Source organism: Anopheles arabiensis, chromosome 2 (assembly GCF_016920715.1).
Source record: "Anopheles arabiensis isolate DONGOLA chromosome 2, AaraD3, whole genome shotgun sequence".
Classification (NCBI taxonomy): domain Eukaryota; kingdom Metazoa; phylum Arthropoda; class Insecta; order Diptera; family Culicidae; genus Anopheles; species Anopheles arabiensis.
The window spans coordinates 19,289,502-19,313,957 of NC_053517.1; the positions used below are offsets into that span (position 1 = coordinate 19,289,502).

The following is a 24,456-nucleotide window of genomic DNA, read 5'->3' on the forward strand; positions in this document are numbered from 1 at the left end:
CAACTCATTTGCTCGAAGATCCATTAAATGGTAGCGTGATGGGGAAGGGGGAAAACAAATTCATGACAAAACAAACGCGCACGGCACGGTCAAAACTTTCGCCATTTTTCGACATTTTATTTGTCTACGGTACACGCTTCTCTCTCTCTTTCCTTCTCACTCCGTTTCTCACTTTGTACGTGTGCTTGATGTTGTTTCTCGCTGGTGTGCCGCTGGTTTTCGAGAGCTTTGTTTTTTTCCGAGATCGCGGTCGGCTCAAGACAAGATGGTACAAGATTCCTTTGGCGTTGCACCAGCCCAGAGGCAAGAAAAACGCTTGCTACAACGCCAAATGAGCAGAGTGGAAGCGAGGTTTTCGCTTGAGAAACAACGTGACTGACGTCATTGGGAGTCTCGTTTCGAAACCCATAAGTGGAACGTGTGAAGTCTACACTAGCCGAAAATGGCTTTGGTTCCTCGTGCCCGGGGACTCGCCCGGTGGTTGAAAGTTTACCCTGCTTCTCTGCTTCAGTTTGAACGTGTCGTCCCTTCATTCTTACGCTCTACCCGTAGGTTTGAGTTCGTGACTTGCAGCACACCCCCCATTACCAGGCCACTACGTGTGTGTGTTTGTGTTCGCTCTGCAAAAGGTCAAGGTATGAGCGCGTTCTGAAAGCTTCTTACCATCAACAGCAACGTTGCTGCTGTTGATGATGCTTATCGATTACCACGCCCCGGGCTTCGATTTCGGTCGGCGTTTCCCAGCAGCACCGGCATCGGTAGCAACGGGTGGGAAAACCATGCCATGGTTTTGTAGGATTGGAATTTTGCACGCAATCTCCCCCTACACACACACACACACACATACACACCTATTTATGTCCTTGACGCACGATCATCTCGAGAACGGAACGGCCCTCCTTATTAATGAATTAGACACGCTCGAGTACTCACTTCGACTGCTTCGAGTCTAGCGTGAGGAGCAAACGCTCCCCTGCCCCACACCATAGGCCCATACTTGAAAGACGTGCGTACCCCCGCATCGGTGGTAAATGAGGAATCATTTAATCATGCTCATCAGGGGTAGGCAACGAAAGGCAACAAAATTGGGGTTTAAAATTTATTAGGCCACAGGCTGAAGCGGCTTTTGCAGAACTTTTGGTGCTAACAAGAGAGGCAAAAAGGCAGCCGCATGGAAGCAACTTTCAATCGATCAGCTTTAATCGGAAAAGGATGGTGTTTTTTTGGGGGAAGTTTTGGTGAGCATGTTGGCGTGAGCGGGTTGTGCAAACTGTCACACGAAATCGACCAAAGACATCCATTAGCGTTGAGTTGTCGTCTCTGGCTGTATCAGTTGAGCCGCGGCTGGATGGGAAAAAGTTGCGCTGTAGAAGCAATTAAAAGAAAACTTTCCAGTTGATTTATCGTACGCAGATAAGTAAAGTTGGACATCTTTAACGAACGCAAAGCGAACGGTGTTGTGTTGAAAGCGGAATACAATCCGCAGTAAGTAATTATTTTAGTTCCTCAACTGAGAGCGTTGTTAGGTAATTTTGCCATGTCGGTTGCATACTTTTAGGCGGATTTATCGATACAGCTCGGAAAGTCGCTGCACGCTTCAATAGTTTTGTATTTTCAAGCTTAAAAAATGCCAACTCTTCAGAGCACTGAATAGTTTGGGTATGCATTTTTCTTCCCTTCGACAAGAAATTCCCTATCTGACACGATCGGAAGCATGTTCATTTGTATCCGAACCGTGTACATTTATCATGCCCGTCCGTATAATGAAGCGATGCTAAAAGCGATGCTAGCAAAGTAGCAGCAGAGCGCGCCATCACCACCAAACCAACACCGAACTTCGTGGCGTTTCTACAATTAATGGCCGAACCAGATAACCTGCCCACTTCGTCCCAGGCCTTCCACCCTTCCTTCAAACACCTTTTCAACACACTGTCACCGGGTTTCCTTGGCCGGTCAACGCGTCAGCCACACATATGCGCCCGCTTTTCGGTTGGCTGACTTTTGGCTGGCACCGTGCCAACCGAGGCCATAAGCTTCTGGTTGAAAAGTGCATCGCTAGCCATCGTACGGGAGTGGTGGGGTAAGGGCGGTAGGATGGGGCGAAGAGCGGAGAGCGGGCAGAGATGCCACCACTGTTGTCGGTGGCCTGTTTTATGAAAATGGACATTAATAGCTACCACATAATGGCTGTTACCACTCCAGGTAGGTGCTCGAGCGGCGAACAGTAATGTATGAGCGTGTGCAACAATCTACCGCACGGCTGGTGATGGACCGGCGCGGTTATCATAAACCGTGTTTCGGTAGGCAAATACAAGGAGCCGAGATGAATTATGATGAAGTAGCTGGTAGGATACGGGGTTGTACATACGGCAGCTCGCAATGAAATGTGTATGAATTAGGCTAATGAAGCGAAAGCCACATGGTGTACCCAAGGGAATACATCGCTGGTTTGTTAGGGCAATTTCGCCCGAATGTATGCAATTTTTGATGCAAAACGCCTAAATTTATACAAATTGTGAGACAAGTCTATCCTATTCGATAAAGAAGTGTCGTTTACTAGCAAAAGCAATAAATTTGAACGTGTCTTATCGAAACAAGTTCGTTTTTAAAAGCTTAACTTACAGATGATAAAAATCATTGAGGTTCGCACAGCAAACTACTGCTCCCAGCAACTGCGCGAAGATAATTAGTTTTTCCACACGTTAATTACACCCCCAATACATTAGCGCTTCCCACGCTTCCATTTTAAGCCATTAATCCACACACACACACTATCTTAATTTCGCATCTTTTACAGCTGAAGGACATTGTTTTAAATTTATGTCCCAAACCGTAACCAAACCAACCCATCCCCACGGGAGCCTCCACCGGAGTGTTTGGGCGAATGTTCGATGCAATTGCTTTATTTCACCTTTGTGCCGTGCAAAGGCAATCAAACGGCAGCGGCACGACCTGTTTGCCTCTGGTGGGTAGAGCGCATTGTATAGTTCGTGTTCGCTTCCCACCATCTCGGGCCTTTGGCTCGATCTCTTAACGGGCTGCCTTTTTGTGACACTTGCTTGATTTATTTGCTGCTGCTAGCTACGCTCCAGCAAGCTCCTCCGGAATCCGACGAAACCGTTGCGCTTGACTTTCATCCGGTAACTAGTTTTGCCTGCTTCACTCGTGCCTTGGCACATGGCTCATCCTTCCACCCGGGAGGGAGGGAGATACTTCCGGGACTGAACCACACAGAAAAAAAACAAGCTTCGAGCAGGAGTGGATAAACGAAAGCGTCCGCTTTAATCCTTTTGCTCGCTATCTCTGCCCACTCAGTCCACTCATGCTCGGCTCGTGTCTCATTATCGTACCGCTTTTCTGGTGCTTCTGTTTTCTTTGCTGTTGCTTTCTTCTGCTTGCCTTTTCGCTTGAGTGAAACCCCGAATGGCCCCAAGGAATCGGTACGGATGGGTTCTGTTGCGCGTCGGTGGCACCAGGCGACAGACTGATCGCTCGTTTACGTCAGCCTTTTGCGTCTTGCAGCGACGGGGCTGGCAGGTTCAAGGCTGACAACGACCTCCTCCACTCTTTTCCTCCCCCTTTCTGCCGTCGTTCCGTAATGCTACCGAGTGGGTGAGCGAATTGCACCCGCGCCGTCCTCGACATTGGACGTTGGAGGCGCCCCCCAAGCGCTCGCACGGAAAAGGTGGGTTTTGCTATTGTGTGTCGTGCGGTTTGGCAAAAGGGATGGCAATAAATAAGATTACTTAACTTTTTCGTATCTTGTAAATTAGTTCGAGTGCTCTCCCGGTCCCTCCGGGTATCGCTTGCGCCCATCGCTGCGCTGCGCTACGTTTTTGCAAGAAGTTTTTACCGTTTTGCGACGTGTGCCTCCTCTCTGTTCACCATTTGTTTTGCACTCACACCGTTTTTTGTTGTTGTTGTTGTTGCTACTGTTGCCAGTACTTTTGAAGAGCACCGGGCAAACATTCCAAGCGTAACCGGATCTGCGTCCTTTCGGGCAGTGTTGCAGCCGCTGTGCCGCGCGGAAGATACTTTCCCTGTGGCTCTCCGGACGTTCGAACAGCAAACGTTGGGCGGGAAAATAAATCTTCCCTTTCCTAAGGGCCGCACACGATCACACACACACATAGACACAGGCGCTCATGATTGATTGTGCGTAATTATATTTGTATTATGATGTCCACCGCCCGATAGGACAAATTATAGTAATGCCCTTCAACAAAGTTGCTCTGTTTGTCTTCATTCCGCTTCGCTCGTTTGCTCCACCGAGACAGAGATTTTCCACCAACTAGCGTAGGGAAAAATACTTCACCACGGGGACGGGGGAATTGAAAAAGAAACCCCACAGGAAATTACGGCGCTTTTTTCCCTGCCAACCGTTAATGAAACAAACAAAAAAAACACACTCACACACAACTTTCTTAGCAGCAAAAAAAAAGAAGCTTTTTCCCCGCACAAAACAATGGAGCAATGTCCTGGGCGTGCCAATTCCAGGCTCCATCCCGCTGGCCGCAGCGTGCCTTCTGCTCCGGTTTTATGTGCCCATTGCTTCTTTGTACCTCGCTGGCACGCAAAACCAAAAAGATGAAAAAAAAATAGAATGAAAGAAAGCAAAACTGTTGGCATCTCGAGCACGGTGTCCACCACCGCGTAGTGGTGGTGCCTGGGCCTGTGTTTGATAGGGGACCGAAATAATTTTAGCCCACTTCCCAACCGAAGCGCTCCACTAAAGAATAATAGAAAGATGAGCTACATAAAATACGTATCCCGGTGGCAGCTACAACTACCAGCAGCAGCAGCAACAACAACAACAACAAGAACAAGAGAACAGAAACCCCCGGACCACTTGCTATTCCCTGGACGTACGGAGAGCAGTCAACGAAAAAAAAAGGGGACTACAAACGCCCCAAAACCAAAGCACACAGGGCTGTGCGCGTGTACGGGAGTGCCAGCATCATACATTCACCCGCAAGGTAAGAATCTGGTACCTGGACCGAGGGTTCTTTGCTACCATTTGCTGTCAGTTCCACTCACACACTCACAACCAACCGCTTGGGAAAGATTCGTGCCAGCAGCATTCGTAACGACCTGTGGAAGCTTTCAGCGAATATAGTGTGATGTACTTAAGTGGGACTGGGCTGCGCTATTTCACCCTCCAGGACGGTGCCGAGCTGACGGCGGAGAGACGGATGATATGCTGCTACCGTTTGGAGGCAACCGGCCTGGACTTTGGATAGGTTTAGGTAATTACAACTATTCTGCTGAACCACGGGATCAGTCGTTTGCCATTTGCCGGTGTGGGTTGCTTTCGTTTATTGGATTGATTGTTGGCTATTTATGTTCCCACCGGCTGTAAGCAGCGATTTGTCTTATCAAAGGTGTTTGGGAGGCAATCCAACGATAAACGGATGATTGAATCGGCAAACGGAATCAATATCCGCTGATGCAACTATCTCCGAGCAAGTTGAGGGATAAAATGGCATAAAAGATTGATTTTGAAATGCAAATTGCATACATTTAGGCGTTACTATCTCAATTTTTTCAGTGAGTTATGCAATACGCCATTAAGTATGCAATTTGCATGACATTTACATGGTTCTTTTTGTGTAATTGAACAGATTTATGCGTAGCAATTAGAAAATTTAATACGAAAAGCAATAAATATGGGATTTTTATCCCCAGACAAGCTCCTGCAAAGCCTCAGCAATAGAAATTAGCAAGCTTGCATTGTACAGCATTTCAAATCAAGGCTTCCACCCTTTGCAACCATTACCAATCCCATCTTGACGGGTAAAACAATCCTCTGCCCCATGTAACCCATAAATTATGAAAAAAGATTACGTTTGAGAAGCGTAATTTGCTCCCCTTTCCATTGCGCGAACATCCCACCTTACGTAAGCCGTAAGTTGCCAGTTCCACCCGCACATATGGTACAACGAAACCATGCACTAACCATTACTATGTTTGCAAAACATTGCACCGATTCCTATACCTTTCGTTCTGCCCTATATGCATGCATGAGAATGCCGGGGACAGAACGACAAACGCGCCGAGGGTTTTTTACCTTTGCCGGTTCAGGTGCACCCAAAAACCCCTCGCCGCTACAAACTAATCCACAAAGGCAATCAAAACCATTATGACCCATTCAAAATTTAGTAACTGCGACGTACCCAGACACACACAGAGAGACGCGTGTGTCGAATGCAGCTCAAGCGAAACTCAAACGTGTTTGTAGGTGAAGCGACCCCTAGAATGCGCTTATTTCTAGCGCCCCTGGTGCACCAAAATTCCAGCGGCCCATCTCAGCACAGCCCAGGGGGTGAGCGTTCAGCAGGACTGTCCGCACGACAACAACAAAGCAAAATAGCGCTAAAACCTTCACCATTTGACCCAAAACCCAAGTTGTTCTCGGTACTTCACCTCTTCGCGTACTTCGCAGTGCACACACAGACTGGTTCCCGAGCGATAGATGACCTCCCGCCGACACACATGTGGGCGTTCTTCATAATTGATAGACAGCGCAGACGACGCGGCCCGGCCCTGCCACAGCGGAGGGCTTGAATGAAAGTTTAATTTTGTCATAGCGCAATGATTTCTTCTGCAGTCTGCAGCAGGGAGCGCAGAGAGAGGGGGGAAAAACACAACCTGCTGTTAGAGGATTTACTCTGCACCCGTTCTCTAGGCGCACAGATTCAGTGTGGCGCACCGTTCGGCACCATCGTCCCTTTCGGCAAGCACACCCGATATATCGTTTCTCCTTCGCTTTCGACTTTGGTTCAACGACGGTCGGACACGTAAAGACGTGCCCATAAAATTCTTCACAAATGAAAGCACCCACAGGACGTGGGGGGGGGTGTTTGATATATTGTAGTGCTTGGAAAAGCTTGGAAAGATCTCAAGTCCGCAGGAGAGCCACAACTTTAAAGTGCTGCAGTTAACGACCTCATCTTGGAGGAGCTCATCGGTCCATTTCACCGGTTCAGGTTGGAGAAAAATTGAACAAAAATTGCAAGTGCCTCTTGGTGTGTTGACGGTACCATCCAGCAGTTTCCAGTGGCTCCTGAGAAGCAACCCAACAAACGCAGGATGTCTTTAAAACCGGCCCGTTCTCCGAAGGTGTCTTCGTTTTCCCCGTTCGTGCGTGAGAAACGTGCGCGCACAGGGTTTTGTTTTATAACCGCATTAAGCTTCCGTTGCTCCGTTCAGCGAGCTGCTGCCTGTAATCTGATTATCTGCCCCGGTTTGCCCGTACACGCTCCAAAACGAGCCTTAAAGGCAGTCGGCTGGACGCACCAAACGTCGCCGAAACTCCGAACGGAAGAACGGAGTCAAAAAAAGGCCTGCTTACGGCCATCATCACCACGCAGCACAGTTGCTAGTACGTAAAAAAAAACAACGGAAGTCATCATCACGCAGAAGGCGACCTCGGCACGGCTCGGGAGAAAGACTGCAGGTTGGTTTGCATCGGGGTTCGTTACCAACCCGACCCTTATCACGGCAAGCTCGATCGTGCCTTGGCACGGTGGAAAAGCTTATCTTCATTTCCTCGACGGTGAACCAAGGACCCTCCCCCCCACGGCTCTAATCACCTTGGGCGTAATGAGAATCATGCAACACACACACACGCGCGCGCGTACAAAAGGACGGGAACAAAGAGAAAAGCGTAATTTCGGTACGCCATTTCGGTTGTTGCGCGGGGTCGTTTCGCGGAGAGATTGTGCACACACGTGCGTGCGTGCGTGTAAATGGAGCGGCGCACAGTGCTGCAGTGGAGCCTTGGCGCTATCGATACTACACACTTAGACACACACTTAGACACTGTTAACTTGCCCATGTAACCACACTTTGCGGCGGCCCGACACACTCCAACCGCGAAGGCAGCTGTCCACCCCAAGGGTTGGCGTGCGTGTGTGTGTGTGTGTGGCGTAACATGCCTAGTAGTGACACGCTCACTAACACACCAGCCGGGAGAGGTGGTCATAAGGGGTCCCAGGATCCGAGCCACTTGGTAACACCACACAAACACACAGATACATTGTTGTTGTGGCGTTCATTTGTCATGTCGACTCCAATTCCAACGGGGCTGGTATCCGGTTTTGGGAGGGGCAGCAGCGAACGTGAGGGTAGGATAGGATGTCATTACCGTCCGTTTCGAAACTTTGCTCACGAAACAAATACACACACACGCGGCCTTCGCCGATAGTAAATGCCCCCTGTGTGTCCTTTCCCGCTTCCGTCCCCAAAGTAGAAGAACTTGACCGCGGCCGACTGATCACCGTGACTGTGGCTGTGTATGTGTGTCTTTCTCTGGCTGTAAAACACGGTGGTAGCGAAAGTTTTGCTTCCCCCCCACCTCCTCTACTGTTCCTTTTTGGCTGCCTGTCACGCCGGGAGCGGCAAAGGCCACGACACACAAAGGACTTGCACCCAAGTGGCACCCCACCCACTTTGGTGCTGGTTTTCGCTTTCGCGAGGTCTGCCGTTTCCAGCCACACACACACACCTGACCTAAGAATTACTTCAAACACACACACACACACACACACTTGGAAGGTAGAAAAGTAGTTGGATGACCGTTCCCGGTTCGTCGTGACACGTCGGCAGCCTTAAGGTCGCGCAGAATTGTGATGGGAAGCCCTTGCATTTCCGTGGCGTTTTGCAGAAAGGTGAACCAGTGGACATTATGACAAGCGCACACTGCACACACATACACACACACACATGCACACGCGAGGATTCACTTTACCTTTTTTTGGGTTGTAATTTTACACCACACTTTCTACCAACTTCCACTTCACTGAAACCGAATTGGGCAGAAGGGCACCGTTTCTTCCCTCAAAAAACCGGACGTGGTGAATGTGTCTTTCACGGTCTCAATTGCACGCACACGCACACACACCGGAACACTCACAGACACACACAGAACAGTGTCAACTTCAGCAAAACGTTTTCCTATTTTCACTGGTTCACAATTTCTCGCACAAGCTTCGCGACCGAGCGCACGGGAAAATGTGCCCCATAATCTTTGCAAACTCGCTCGAGGAAAGCCCGCCCGCCCCCTTTTTCGGCTGGCCCGAGAGCACACACATATACACCGCGGCACGGCACCGCACAAACAAGGGGATGAAGTTTTTCGCACCCAGCTTCACTGCGCCCTCAACGTAGACTGACTTCCTGTTCGGGACTGCACGGCACGAACGACACAAACCTTCCTTTACTCCTCTCCCACTCCGTGAAAACACGAACATGTCCACATCCTGCGGGACACGAACCCCAAAACCCCACCACTCTGCCCTGTGCTCTCACGTCTCCTTTGCGCGTCATGTCTTTGGGAGGAAGGCGCGATTAGCGATGGTAAAAAGCTTTCCCCGACGCGAACGACACATCTCGCACATCCTTGCGCTGAGGGAAGAGGGAGTTGCGGCGGCGGTGGAACCACTTTACTGGGCAGGCGCACTCACTGTCTCGGAGCGCGTTTCGGCTTTCGTAGTACCCCGTTTTGAACGTGTGTGTGTGTGTGTTTTTGTTCTTTCGTTTCCACTATTGTGTGCCACTTTTCGGGAAACTTTTCATTTCTACGGCACAAAACGTGTGCACGAACGCACACCTTTGCTCCGGTTTTGGGGGGTGCCGTTCGGTTCGAGGCACAGGGTGTCTCGGACGGTGTGCTCAAACGGCGGAAGCAAATTTGTGATTTAACGTACTATTTACAAAAAATATTTGAAGATATTTCAAACGATTCTACAAACCACCAGGCGTTTGGCAGGCGGATTGCATACTTTCAGGCTAATTTTATTTACAGGCTTGTTGTTTTTTTTTAAATTTAAATTGAAAATAGCAAATCTTTTTCGATTTTTTTTTATTTTTCTCAATATTTTTTACACCCTGAATTATAATAGAATGTCAGTAATTTAAAAGGTACACAAGACTTCCATTATTTATTTATTTTTATTTTTATTATTTTTGTCCATATTTTTCCCACTATTCAAACACGCAGTTTTTTTTTACAAATAACAGTAAATACTCGTCAGTAAATACTCGTCAAAAGCGTTTTCAAAAATGTTACAAAAAATTAAAGTTAATTAACGCCCCCAATTCTTACCACTCGACGTTAGAGAAGAAAAAAAAGTTTGAGATGATTGAGAAATTTTAAAATGGAAGCAACAAATGACAAGCAACTGAAAGGCTTAAATCGCTACCCCATTGACGCATCATCAATCATTTAAGATTTAATTTTTTCCCCCGCATACACTGTTGCTTGATTATGCTGATGGGCATACATATTTTGCGATAAGAAAGCACGCAAGAAAAACAATCCCACAAAGTAGAGAATACTAAGTAAAAAAATGTATTTAAAATCATTTTATGTAAAAGTGATTGGCCTTCGCGTGAGCAGATTTAGTTTAAGTTTATCACTTTTTTGCAACGATTTTCGTTTTCTCCGCTACACCAAAACAGTGCCAGACATCTGAAAACAAATCCGAGTAAGTAATACGATCTTCACTCGACAATCCCCTAAACGGTAACGGTTGCTTCTGGGTATTGTAAAAACGCTGGTTGTAAAGCTTCCCAGTACATCCTTCACCACAAACACACTTCTATACGCACACAACGGCACGCAAAGACACACACACACACACACACATTGTGCGAGTCTACAGTACGCATGTCCAGTGATGTCTCGCGGCACGAGAGTGTGTTTTCCTTACCAAGCGAAACCTTTCGCCTCGTCAAAGGGGGCCACCAACCAGCAGGGTTGACAGGCCCTAACAGCAGGCACACAAAAAAGCATTCGACACCTTCTTCGTCCTTCCGATACGGCACACAATCACTACTGAGCTACGGCCAGCACACTTACACACACTCTGTTTGTCAACAAGCGTCACGGAAACGAGGAAGGTGTTACTTTGCTGCGCGCTGTATGTAAACATAGTTATTTTTGTAAGCTGCTTAGCAGGAAAAAAACGGACCCCACTGCTAAGATTCGACCAAAGGTGCAGTTTTAAAGTGCTGCGAGGTGAATTGGTTGCGTTGAAAGTGTGTCAGTGCGGTTTGGATTGCGTTTTAAGCATCGTTAAGGTGAGAAGAATATTAAGGGGTTTCGCGACATTAACTGCGTAGAAGAAAAAAAAACTGGAAGCAAAATTGTTGCGTAGAATTTAATGCGCTCGTGGCAAAAGAGGTAAAAAAATGTGATTGACAAGGGGCACGATTACATTGTGGAAGAGGGAACAAAGGTAACACAGCTCCGCCAATTTCCTATCAACAAGTTTTACGCCTAAATGTAGGCACGACAAGCAGCACGGCAAGGTGCGCGAACGGTACAGTAGTGTGAACCGCAACTCGTACACTGTACAAAATGGTTTGCAAATATTAGTGTTTTTCATCAGATTGTTTTTGAGCACATTTTGTAGAGAAATTTATAAAATTCGTTAAAATATAAGATCATGAATGTTTTTACAATTATATATTTTCTACAAAAAAAAAAAACCATTTGCCATAAATGGGGATTTAGCGTTGTGTTTTGATTGTGTAGCTGCATTTTTTTTGTCTTCACGCAAGTACGTCATCGACGCAGCATCCCTTCAAACGAGTTTGAACGTATTTGAGCGAACGTCAACGTAAGAGAGAGAAAGGGGCAGACAAGCTCAGCTCACGTGTGAGCATCTTAGCGCAGCATGAAGATGCCTTTCCACGAATGCTAAGCAACATCTTCAATTCAATGAGTAGAAAATACGATATATTGATGTTTGTTTAAATAATGATTCCAAAAACCGTATAGTTTTGAGGCACTTTAGGGCAAAATTGTTAGTAATTGGTTATTACTGTAAAATATAATGTAAAATATAATTAAATCAAAAATAGAAAAATCCGTCATATATACAGTTAAATAATTTAAAAAATAATCTAACTAATCTCTCTGCTCAAACAACATGCTTAAAACACTCAATTACATTCCTCTACAGTCTACAGAAGAACGCACACACACCAACAAAGCCCGTCCAATCAACCCCCTTTCGCAACACATCTCTTTACGCGCGCACAAACACATATCCCTGCCGTAGATCAACCCCCTTAAGCACGCCGGACCCGCATCACATCATATTTACGGCGCGCCACAACCACGAGACGCGTCAATCTGCAGCGAACCCTTCAACTGGTCGGTACACAACCCGGTACACAATCCAACCCTCAAGGCCTGTGGTGTGTAGTGTTGTGCTGCTGTCGCTGCTGTTGCTTTCATCTCGCGTTCTCGTGTGCTTTTTTGCCCAGTGGCTGTGGTGTGCTCGTGTGTGACCTGTATTGCCTCTTCCGACAACCGACAAGTGAGTTAAGCGTGCGCATTTGTTGTTAGAAATCTTGCTCCCCACGGGCTGAGAAGTGATTGCGCGTTCTAGGAAGCAGTGACAGGGGTACTCGCCTTTATCCACGCTTGCTTTGCTACCGCGGTCGTAATGTGATGCGGCGCGTGGTAATTATACGATTTAGCCGGCTGGTTGGCGGGTGTGTGTGCGAGTGCGCAGGCCCGCTTTCTCCATGCGCGTAAAGTGTGTATTGTGCAAGCAGCCCGTGTGTGTGTAGAGGGCCCGATCGATAGGCAGACTGGCCGGCCGATATCCATTTGCACGTACCAAATACATGACCTACGGCAATACAACGCAACACGAGCGGCAAGCAGATTTTGAGTGGCTCTCTGTGTGTGAAGCGCATTGCTCGCTTGCATCCATCGGCCCCGTACGGTGGTGGTGAGGTCATTGAATTGCGCGTCCCGTGCAGCGGCTGCGTCGAACAAGGGGTTGTGCAAAGAACGCGCGCGCCCCGGTGTGTGTGTGTATTTGATTCCTGCGCCGGTTTCACGTGCGCTGGGCGATAGAGAAAGAGTGAGCGAGAGAGTGTGTGTGTGTGGTGCGCGCGTTTCGTATCACATTGCGACTAAAATTAGCACACCGCACATCTCTTCCCGAGTGCGAGAGCGGAGGACGGTCACCCTGCAAGGCCAATAAATTTATCAGCATTTGTTTTTTTTCACTTTCACGATTTGTGTTATGTGCTGTTGGCGATCGGCGATCGGTGCGTTAGCGTCTTGCGCTTAAATTATGAGCCATGTGCGCCTGCTTCAGCTGATCTCCGGTTGGGTGCCCGTTTTGAAGGCCGTTCTGATAACATTTCACTCCCTTCGGGAAGTGGGGAATTGCATTATCGATCTTTCGTTTGGCTCGATGGAGTGCATTGGAGTTGGGCAGTGTTACGAATGGGTGTTGTAGCAGCATACAGCGAAGGTTAGCCGCATCCACACGCGGAAGCGAACGGAGCCACAAAACGGAGCGATGGGAAACTCGTTTTTCTACCTCCGCTAAATGCCACTCGCATGGAACCGATCGAGTCTAGGGCAGGGGAAGTAAATTACAAGCGCCGGGTGAAGAGAACATACCAATTAAGTATGGCTTCTCGGGGAGTTTACATTTATAATTACACACGATGTAAAATCTACCACCCAACCGACAGCGTGGCGATCGAGCTAGAAATAGTGAAGGCAAACAGTTCTGAGTTTGTTCAAACACTTTTGTTTGCTGTATTTTGTTCCGTTTTTTTTTCGACAGCAAAATAGCAACATCCGTCGTTGATCATCTCCGTCGTCTATTTAGGTGCACGCGATGTTCGGACGGGGAGAAGAAAAAAGAACCAAAACCCCCTACGCGTACGCAAGCAAGCACAAACGCAAAGCCATAAACTCGCCCCCAGTCTCCGCGAACACGACCGTCACGAAAAAGTATCAAAAGTGGGAATGGGACGCGGTAGAAAAATGCATAACGAAATACGAAGACAACGAAACAAAAAAACAAAAAAAAACATTGAACCTCGGCGACGATGGTTGGACTTTGATCAGCTACAGCAAGATCACAACAACAAGCGTCGATCGGCGGCGGACGGTTTTACTTCTCCCTTGCTTTACCACCGCTTTCGACGCGTTTCATCGCAGCAGGCAGTGCTCGAGACCGGTCCCAACCGGTAAACATTCACATGCTGCTGGGTGTGTGTTGATGTTGCGTACACCCGTGTCGCCCTTTTGTGATGGGGAGCAATATCGCGCGCGCGTGGAGACCGCGAAACTGTGTCACGAATCACTACGGGAGAGAGAATGCTCGAGAGCAGCAGAGACGTCCCCGGATGGGGCAAAATTGTTATTTTTGTAGCGACAAATACTGGACAAATCAAATGGATTTGGGTGTGTGAGGATCGCTTGCTTAGGAAGGTTCTACATGCAAATCTTAAAGAGAATATAAAACGTTCAAGCAACCCTTTTTACGTTAAGGCGATAAGGCACGTCGGTCCAGCAAATATTGCTCGTTCCTCTGATGATAAGCAACCTCTTCGCACGACACAGAACTATAGTTCCGTTTTGCAGTGCGCGATCGTTCACAGACGCTAAACATACTTCCAGAACAGCCTACACGGGGTACATGGGCACAGGTCCGGTGATTGGCACATATTAGCGACTTCATTTGCTGGTCTAATGATTTCCCCTGCCTTCCCCTATTCTGCTACGAAGGAACAATGCTTTTTTTCTCTCCGATTTGAAGCTCTTATCTAATTTGATTGTATATAGTTCCAATAGGTCTATACTGCCAGACGATTGTTGGACGATAAGAGCGCGCCCGCGATAGTGTGCGGTGCGTTTTGTCTGCCGTAAAACGTGGGGTTGCGTGTCCACCCGTACTTCACGCACCCCGCTAGTGTGCTCTAATGGTCGACAGTTTTATTGGATCAATCGGACTTTGGCACTTGGAACAGTCTGGATCGTACTCTGACGCGGGCGGGTGCGACGAGTTTGTGGTGTAATTGCAGCAAGAACGCTACGGGCAATTGAACGTGTTGGTGAGATTGATTTTGAGTTCCGGCTAGCTTGTTTGATGCTGTTCCAGGGCATTCCGCAGTGCTATTCAGAGGTGATCCAAGGATCTGAACGGCACTTTAAGTGAAACTGGTTCTGAATCCATACTGGGTCTTAGAAGTGGTTCTAAACCAATACTGGTTCTGGAATAGATCCTGAAGCCAAATGGGCCCTGGAACTGATCCCGAACCCAAATCAATTCTTGAGCTTATCCTGGATCTATACAGGTCTTGAAATTGATCCCGAACTCATACTGATCCTGCATTCAATTCTGAGCCCATACCGGCCCCGGAACATATCCAGACCCTATCTCCATTCTGGAACTGATTTCCAACTCATAACGACCTTGTCACTCTTGCTGAAACAGTACTGAAATTGGAACTGATGCTTAATCCATGCTATACGGACCATATGACTAGATGCATACCAGTCTTGAAATTGATCCTGAACCTATACCGATCCTGGATACGAGTCTGAATTCATTCCGATCTCGGTACATATCCTGTCCCTATACAGATCCTATACCCATAACGACCTTATCATAACCTTATCAGTCCTGGAACTCATCCCTACTTTATTCCGATTTATAAATTGAACCAGAACCTATATCAGTCCTAAAACCCCGATACAGTACCTACTCTGATTTAGTATCTTACTTCAGTGCTAGCATTTGTGTAGCGAGAAGATGTCCGACATGGTATTTCTTGTATTGTTTTCTGCTGACGATCGCTATTTTTGCGTCGCGCGTTTTACGATCCTCACATTCCGCGTTGATGTAACTATTCGCGTACCTCATCATTACAGAGAACCATTGTGTGTGTGAAACCAGGGAAAATAATAGCCACTGTCACGATGAATCGGCCAGAGAGTGGCCAAACAATGTGACACTCCACCACCAGTTGCCTCATCTTCAAAACTGCCAGCACTCACTCGACTAAAGCACCTTTGTCAAGCCCTTTCGGAGGCAACCTAGTGTTCCGCGAAAGTAACGCGCCCAACCCGCGGGAGGATGGAGGAGGGTGTCAGGCTTCCCGGGCACATCATCTTTCCGGTGCTCATTACCACGCAAATGGGGGACGTCCTCTACGGTTTGTCGTGGTCGCTCGCATTGAAAACTATTCCCGTTCGCGCTCGATTAAGCACGTGCCGTTCTGTGTGGCTTTTTTGCTTGTTTTGTTGTTTTTGCTTCCCATTGCTCGGTGTGTAGTGTGATGCTCACGTTTTATTGTAATTTCATTTGATGAGAAAAACAGCTCGAGCTTGGGGGAAAAAATACCTCTTCCTGACTGGCGCTGGGTTCTGGCGCGAAAAGGAGCTTAAAGACCCGGTAATTGGATGTAAAGAGAGAGAGAGCGGGAGTGGGTAATTAAAGTATTTTCCTTTGGCCATTTTCCTTCCCATCATTATTCATCATTCCATCTCTAGGGGAGGGAGGGCTGTCAGAAGAACGAGGGGGACATCATCTTTTTCCCTATCATCAGCATACTAGCAGGACATCGTCACGCTGTTGCGCCTTTCTATTCTATTTGAAGTGGAAGGCTTCAAAGTGGCCTGAACCTCGTTTCAAGTGTTCCGCCATCGGGCACCTGCTCCTTGACAGCGATGAAAATGAGCTGCCGGAAGGAGCAACCCCAAGCAAAGATGTCCTTTTTGAACGGGATGATGTCTCTCTCACTCTCTCTCCTCTTTGTGTGTATTTAAAACTCGTCGAACGTCTTGAAAGAGTTAGGCGCGAGCAGCGAAAGATTGATTACGTTTGGAGCACTTTCAAACAGCTTCAGGGCTGTTATAATTCCGGGCATCTCCCAACACTAGCACGGAAGAAATGGCCCCGAAGCTAGTGATAATGGAATTCCCACAACCCACCGCACGATGGAACATATTGTTTACTTTGCCCCACGGACTCAATCACAGGTGGAAAAATGGAAAAGGCGTTTCGTTGTGCCTTGGGTTCACCACCATCCCATGAAGTGCCGGTAAACATCATCAACGTAAATGAGATTGGCTCGTGTCCACACGGCGTCACACCGACCGAACTCTGGGTGAGGAACCTCCATCCTTTCGAGGCTGTTTTAAAAATTCAAATATTCATTTCTACCCCACCATGGGCACCAACACACATGCACGGGGAAAAGAGGAACAACCGGTGCTGGCCGTTGTTTTCGCGCCACGTCAACCAAAATTGAATGCCTCGGGAGCATATTAGTAGTGCCAGGAGTAGTAGTAGTAGTGATAGTAGTAGCAGTAGTAGTAGGGGCAGAAAAACAAAGCGCCCAAGGTTATGGTAAACAGCCATTCTAGAAGGGCAAACAGCTGCAAACTCAAGCCTCCGGATCATGCAATACAGAGTTCAAGTGCATTCGGTGACCACCCGGGGTGGGCCTTGTCTTAAGAAATATGTCAAAAGACGATGCCCATTTTGTCCCCGCTCCTTTTCACCACCACACCCTCCACGCTCGTGAAGATCCTTTTCTTCTGACCTCATTTTGCTGTTTGTTTTGCGCTCCCAGGGTTTTGAAGGAGTTGCGCGTTTCCTTTTTTGCAACCTTCAAAGAGGGGGGGGGGGAGGTTTCCCATTGAATAATTGAAGCTGTTTGTTTTGTAAACACACACCCACACATACACCAGCACACCTTTGGTTACTAAATTTAGCTTCGGGAATGTTTCCACTCCACACCCATCCCTTTAAAATAGAATTCGTTGGGGACATGTTGTAACCCTCTCTCTCACGCTCTATCTCTCTTCGACTACACAGAGCGCAACGTAACGAACACGTGTCACGCACCGAAACTTTCAAACGTGAGCAAACGTTTACACGCATCCGCGTATCGATCGCAGGTGGCGCTGAAGCACGGACGGCACGCGTTGCTTTAAATGATTCATTGTGTGTGTGTGTGCTTTAAAAATGTACTCCCAACAAAAAAAACGGTTGAAAACCACTGGACATTTTTTTTTTTTGAGGCAGCCGCTCCAACAGCAGTACGTGTGCAACATGTCGGCTTTAATGTGTTTTCTTCTTCTTCTTTTTCTTCTTTTCTTACAGCCCCATTTAAATACACATATCATACAGCAGAGTTTACAGTGCCAAAAGCAAGCGCAACACACAAGCGGACACTGGCAAAGAAGCCATAAACAATCGTTCCACCTAAAGTTCTTCCACCAGTTCTTCCAGCTAAGTTAAGGCTAGCAAATAAAGTTACCGTGCGGCCACAACCGAGTGCAGCACAGCACAGTTTGTACAAGTGAATCGGCAACTTCTCGGTTATCCCGAAAAATAGCAACGTACACCCACTATCTTATCTCGCGATAGGAGGCAAATAGTTCCATCCGACGAAGACTGCGACCACGTGTGCTCTCCAAACCCAAGAATCATCTTTACCGCAGTTTTTTTTTCAAAAAGAAGCCAACAAAATGATGCGCTCCTTTGGACCGTTGGCCGCCCGGCTTATTGGGCAGGGGCAGGGGCTCCCCGCGCCGGTCGGCCGGCACCAGCGCTACTGGAGCCAGCGGTGCGTACGGCTGCTCAGCACCAAGCGGCAGGTGAAGTATCTCGAGGACACCATCTTCCCGCCGGAGAACGGGCTGGAGCAGAACTCGCTGTACGACAACAACATTCCGGTGCCGCACGTTACCCTCGACCACTACCTGTGGGACCAGTTCAGCCAGTGGGCCAACAAGACGGCAGTGGTAAGTGGCAAGCGGGTGGGAGGGATGAGACCGCACAAACAAGCAGGCAGGGTTCAAATTCCGCGCACCGTTTGCGCCCCCGACTTGAAAGCTGTCAAGTCGTTAGCCAATTGTTTTATGAGATAATTTATTCCTGCATCCCCCTCTGCTAGGAGGGTCCGCCTGTGTTTGGTTAACCTGTGGCCGGTACGGGAAGGCGATAGTGCCTCGCAGTACCCCGCAGTACGCAGACGACAAACTGCGTTATCTCGCGTATTGTTGTTGATGCATCTCGCGCCTCGCGCCCGGGGCCAAAGTGCGCGATGATTGTGGCAAACGCACACACCACAGAGGCCCAGAGCAAAGTGGACACACTTTATCTGTAGCAATTTTGAGCAGGTTTTGATAGGACCGAATTTATACCGGATTTTTAAGGGTCCGAAAGAGGGGAAAGAAAGTGAAGCCAAAATTTGGCACTATCAGTGGATCGTCCGTCTGGTGCAAACCGGACGGAACGAGTGTGTAGGTTAAAAGGGAAAAAGTGACCCATTCGGTGGGGATGTTTGATTGTGATTTAAAGAAGAAGAGCAAGCAAAAAAGGAATAAATTTCCCCGAATCAAATGTGATCTGGAACGGTCTGGACAAAAATTTGTCGGAAATTTGGCTTGTGTTTGCGTCAGTTGTGACCCTATTTTTCTGCATGCTTATCACGCTATTAAGTTCTAAACATCAACATTCGACTTGTCTAACGATGCTTCTCTTTCCCATTGTCCACAGGTTTGCGGTATTACTGGGCGCAACTACACCTACGGCACGCTGCGCGATCACTGTGCGGCACTGGCGATCCGATTGCAGCGGAAGTTGCACCTAAACTTCGGCCAAACGCTCGCCGTGTGTCTGCCCAACATTCCAGAGTTCCCGCTCGTCACGTTCGGTGGCATCGAGGCCGGACTGGTGGTGACGACGATTAACCCGATCTACACGGCAGGTACGAAGAACTGATCCACGTGCGTGCGTGAACTATAGATGGTTAAGGTCCGAACGATTCATTGACAAATATTGTATGGGAATCATTTGCTGGATCGGAGCAGATTCGGAACAGCGATCGGAGTAGAAGAAGAAGATAGCAAAGCCTCGCTCATACTGGGATGAATCAGAAGCATCTAGAAGATTAACACTGACACCTCCAGTATGATGGATGGTTCAGAATCAATTGGATGATGATAATTGACTGACTGGATTCAAGATCGTTATGGGATAAATATCTGTTCCAGAACTGGTATGAATACGAATATCAGTACCAGGACGAATCACTAGTTCCAAGATAGATTCAAGACAAGTTTTTAAAATGTTATGAGTTCAGTATCGGTTACTGAAACAGTATTAGCTTAAGATCAGTTCCAGGACCGGTACGGATTAATAATAAATTCGAGATCAGTTCCAGGAACAGTATGGGTTCTATATAAATCTCAGAAACGGTATCAGTTCTCGGGCCAGTATGAGGTCCAGTATTAGTTCCAGGATCGGAATGAGCTTATAACCAGTTCCAGGACCAGTATGGGTTCCGGATCAGTTTTAGAAGCGGCATAGCTTCGAAATCAGTTCCAGTAACGGTATGGGAGCTGTATAAATCTCAGAATCGGTATCATTTCTAGATCCAGTATCAATTCCAGGGCCAGTATGAAATCCAGTATCAGTTCCAGGACCAGTATGGATTCCGGATCAGTTTTAAGAGCAACATGTGTTCAGAATCAGTTACGGTATGAGTTCTGTATAAATCTCAGAATCGGCATGGGTTAGGAATCAGTTTCAGGAACGATATGGGTTCTGTATAAATCTCAGATTCTGTATCAGTTTTAATTAAAGTGTAAGATATAGTATCAGTTCCAAAACCAGTATGGATTCAGGATCTGTTTTAGGAGCGACGTAGGCTTGGAATGAGTTCCAGGAACGATATGGGTTCTGTATAAATCCCATAATCGATATCAGTGCTAATGCTAGTATGAGATCTAGTATCAGTTCCAGGAGCAGTATGGGTTCCAGATCAGTTTTAGGAGTAACATCAGTTGTGAATCAGTCCCAGGAACTATATAAATCTCAGAATCGGTATCGGTTCTAGGTCCAGTATCAATTCCAGGGCCAGTATGACGTTCACTATTAGCTCCAGGAACCAATACGAGTTTTGGATCAGTTTCAGAAACGACGTGGGTTCGACATGGTTTGGGAGAATCATACGAGTTCAGTATATGTATCAGAATCGATATCAGTTCCAGAACTAGTAGGAGGAACAGTATCAGTTCTTGGATTGGTACCAGCTTAGAATCAGTTCCAGGACCAGTATGAGTTCCGGATCAGTTTTAGGAGCGACATTCGGCTTCGGAATCAGTTCCAGCAACGGTATGGATTTTGTATAAATCTCAGAATCGGTATAAATTCTAGGGCCAGTATGAGGTCCAGTATCAGTTATAGGATTGGTACGAGCTTAGCATCAGTTCCAGGACCAGTATGGGTTCCGGATCAGTAATAGAAGCGACATTCAGGTTCGGGATCATTTCCAGGAATGATATGGATCCTGTATGGATCTTAGAATCTGTATCAGTTCATGTACCGGTACGAGATTAACGTCAGTTCCAGGAACCAATACGAGTTTAGGAGCGACATAGATTCACGATCAGTTCTGGTACAAATAATGGTTAAAATGGTCAAATAATGATTGCTCTAAATTGTCTCCATTCTTTAAATATAAACACCAAATTTGTATTTCCACATTCACGCTGCCTCTCTAATCACTGCATAAGTGAGGGCAGAAAGCCAAAAAGTGGAACACGATGTACTCAATCCCCGTCCAAAGATTGTGCTGCGTTGTCATTGGCGTGTCGCGTGCAATACCGGCGCCATTGATATGTACACCCACATGGAACTGAACCCATGGGAGGGTTTGGTTTATCAGTCCCACTCGTACCTCGCCGGATTAGTGTATTGTCATCACCCACGAATTGAGGGCGCCATTATCATACAGCATCTCTCCACACGGTCATGCTGCGTACTCACGATTACTCACTGTGGCCATTCATCGCCCCCAATCGATCATTGAAATTGAAGGGTCGTAGAACGCTTATCAGATGCGAGTGGAAGTTCACTTCCTCCTTGCTTGGGACAGGTACATCGTACACATACCTCAAGCAGAAACCAAAAAAAAAATAGGCCAGTCATTGCTTTATCGCAGCCTTTTATGAGCGTAGCGAATCGATTGAGCTGTGCGCGAAGAACCAGTATTCGATTGGTTGTGCCGGTTTAAACGGGGGTTCCAGCAAGACATGACTCCCCACGGTACATGAGTCGTAAATTAGCCCAATAACGCCGCGTGTGATAACGTTTTTTTCCACGTTCCCCCTTTTTTGTGTAGCCCGCGCAGACATTTCAGCATTTCTTAGAAAGGTCGCTCCGTTTCCCGCGAGATAACATTCAACTGTCGTCTGCAATCGATTCGGCCGTTTCTTCCACATTCCCTCTCTCGATTATCTCACCCATTCTCTATCACTGATGGGACAAGGTTCGTACTGAGTTTAATGTTTTTTGTTTTTTTGTTGTGATTCCGTCTTGCAGAGGAAATTTCCCGCCAGCTGGTGGACAGCGACGCCAAGGTGCTGATCGGACTGGCTTCCAACTATGCAGTATTACGGGAGGCGGCACAGCAGGCCAAGCGCGACATACCGATCGTCTGCATCCGGTGCACCAACGACGAAAGCCTGCCGGCCGGTGCGATCGACTTTGCCGAGCTTTCCAACCCGAAAGGTACGGTTCGTGGCCTTGTCAGCATTGTAGTTTCTCTAACCCATTCTTCTCCTTTCCCACACACACGCACACAGGCATTCACTACAGCGAGCTGCGGCAGCACGATCGCACCGCGGACGATATCGTCTTCCTGCCCTACTCGTCCGGCACGACCGGCATGCCGAAGGGGGTCGAGCTGACGCACCTGAACATTGTCTCCAACAGTGAGATGCTGGCGGTAAAGGCAGGCAACGGCACGGTGGTGCTGCCCACCACCGACACCTTCCAGGACGTGCTGCCGTGCGTGCTGCCCTTCTTCCACATCTACGGCCTCACGGTGACGATGATCTCGAAGCTGCGGCAGGGCTGCAAGCTGGTCACGCTGCCCAACTTCAAACCCGACACGTTTCTGAACGCGCTCGCCGAGCACAAGGGCACGGTGCTGCATCTCGTCCCACCGATAAGTAAGTCCGTCGCCCCCCCTTTTTGCCGTCCCCGTGAGATGCTTATGGGTTTGCTTTTTTATCTTCCTCCAGTTATCTTCCTCGGCCATCACGACGGCGTCAAGCCACGGCACACCGACTCCATCCGGAACGTGTTCTCGGGCGCGGCGCCGATGGGAACGCCCGACGCCGAACGCTTTACCGCACGCGCCCCGAACGCCGAGTTCATCCAGGGGTACGGGCTGACGGAAACGGCACCGGTGGTGCTGATGGGTGCGCTCGGCTCGCGTAACTACGCCTCGGTTGGATCGCCCTGTCCTCGCACGCAGGCGAAAATTGTCGACCTGAACGATCCCACCAACACGGCCCTGGGGCCGAACCAGTCCGGCGAGCTGCTCGTCCGGGGGCCGCAGGTCATGAAGGGCTACCACAACAACCGCAAGGCGACGGACGAGATGATCATCGAGGGCGGGTGGTTGCGCACCGGCGACATTGCGCACTACGACGACCAGCTGCAGTTCTACATCACCGACCGGCTGAAGGAGCTGATCAAGGTGAAGGGCTTCCAGGTGCCGCCGGCCGAGCTGGAGGAGCTGCTGCGATCGCACGAAGCGGTGGCCGATGCCGCGGTCGTCGGCATGCCGCACCCGGTGGCGGGCGAGGTGCCGCGCGCGTTCGTCGTACCGAAGGCGGGCGCGCGCGTCTCCGAGGACGCACTGAAGGCGTTCATCGCGGAGAAGGTGGCCGTGTACAAGCGGCTCGAGGGTGGCGTCACCTTTTTGGACAGTATTCCGAAGAACGCGTCGGGCAAGATCCTGCGGCGGCAGCTTAAGCTCGAGCATTGCTCGTAGACCGGGCAGGGAAAGGCTCCCGCATCACACGATATTACCCTTGGGCTAGGTTGAAGGGTTCCACTACTTGTAAAATCTCATCTTCCTCTAGGTTTTGTTTGTTTTTGTTTTTGGGCAGGGCAATGTGAAGCGAGGGATAGGAAAGGAGCGAGAGAGAGAGCGAGGGGAGGTTAGTGTAGGCACGTGTGCTGTTTGTTTTTTTATTAAGCTGACCATTCTCGAGCACAAACCGGTTTTAGCGCGACCCCCTTTGGGAAAAATGATCGCCAAAGACCGTACTGTGTGTGAAGGGCTCGGTTTTAGCGCGGCTTATCCCCCATTTTGTGGGGCGGCTTAGTGGTGGTTTTCTGTGGTACTGTATGTTATGTTTTTGTTTTTAATAGGAGGACGTGTTACTTTAGCTTTAGCCCGCCCTTTCCGCCTTTCTCCTCGAGCCCAGTGAGCACAAAGCATTAAGTACATGTTAAAACGTAAGCGTAAAAATAGACCATTTTGTATCCTTAAAAAGTGTAAATGCTCAGTGCAGCAAAATGTCGCTGTCAATGTCATAAAAAAATCTGACTAAAACAAAATCCTTATCAGCGTCATGTACTCAATTGTGAAAAATCAGAGGTGATACTCAAAACGGTTGGTGTGACCAGTACATGCTTCATGACATTTTTACGACCATTGCTTGGTCAGTCAATATGTCATGACTTTTTTTTTACTGTGATCAGTTTTGCAAAATGTCACTGACATAGTCATGACAAATTCCGACTAAAACAAAATCATGTCAGCGTGACGAGCTCGACTGTGATGATCAGAGGAGAGCCTCAAACAGTTGGT

The 24,456-nt window shown here is 48.2% G+C and overlaps 2 protein-coding genes across 7 annotated transcripts in view; one reads left to right on the plus strand and one right to left on the minus strand.

Annotated features, from left to right (window-relative positions):
- LOC120898088 (potassium voltage-gated channel protein eag) overlaps nt 1-9,176 on the minus strand; it is a 44,964-nt gene extending 35,788 nt beyond the window's left edge. For 3 of the 4 annotated variants that reach the window (XM_040303439.1, XM_040303440.1, XM_040303437.1), the window contains exon 1: nt 8,750-9,176. The gene's annotated coding sequence lies outside the window, so the exon portion shown is untranslated. The remainder of the gene's footprint in view (nt 1-8,749) is intronic. The other variant, XM_040303438.1, reaches the window with a different exon arrangement.
- A 1,684-nt stretch (nt 9,177-10,860) lies between these two features.
- Nucleotides 10,861-24,203, plus strand: LOC120895792 (4-coumarate--CoA ligase 1-like). Of its 3 annotated transcripts, none has more exons than XM_040299438.1 (6): nt 10,861-11,082; nt 17,940-18,583; nt 19,341-19,551; nt 22,170-22,358; nt 22,433-22,801; nt 22,874-24,203. In XM_040299438.1, exons 2-6 carry the CDS (start codon nt 18,308-18,310, stop codon nt 23,629-23,631), a joined length of 1,803 nt encoding a protein of 600 aa, XP_040155372.1. In that variant the 5' UTR covers nt 10,861-11,082; nt 17,940-18,307; the 3' UTR covers nt 23,632-24,203. The 3 variants fall into 3 exon arrangements, with proteins under 3 accessions (XP_040155372.1, XP_040155371.1, XP_040155373.1); XM_040299437.1 differs by lacking the exon at nt 10,861-11,082 and adding an exon at nt 12,124-12,329; XM_040299439.1 differs by lacking the exons at nt 10,861-11,082; nt 17,940-18,583 and adding an exon at nt 19,102-19,238.
- Nucleotides 24,204-24,456: the final 253 nt, after the last annotated feature.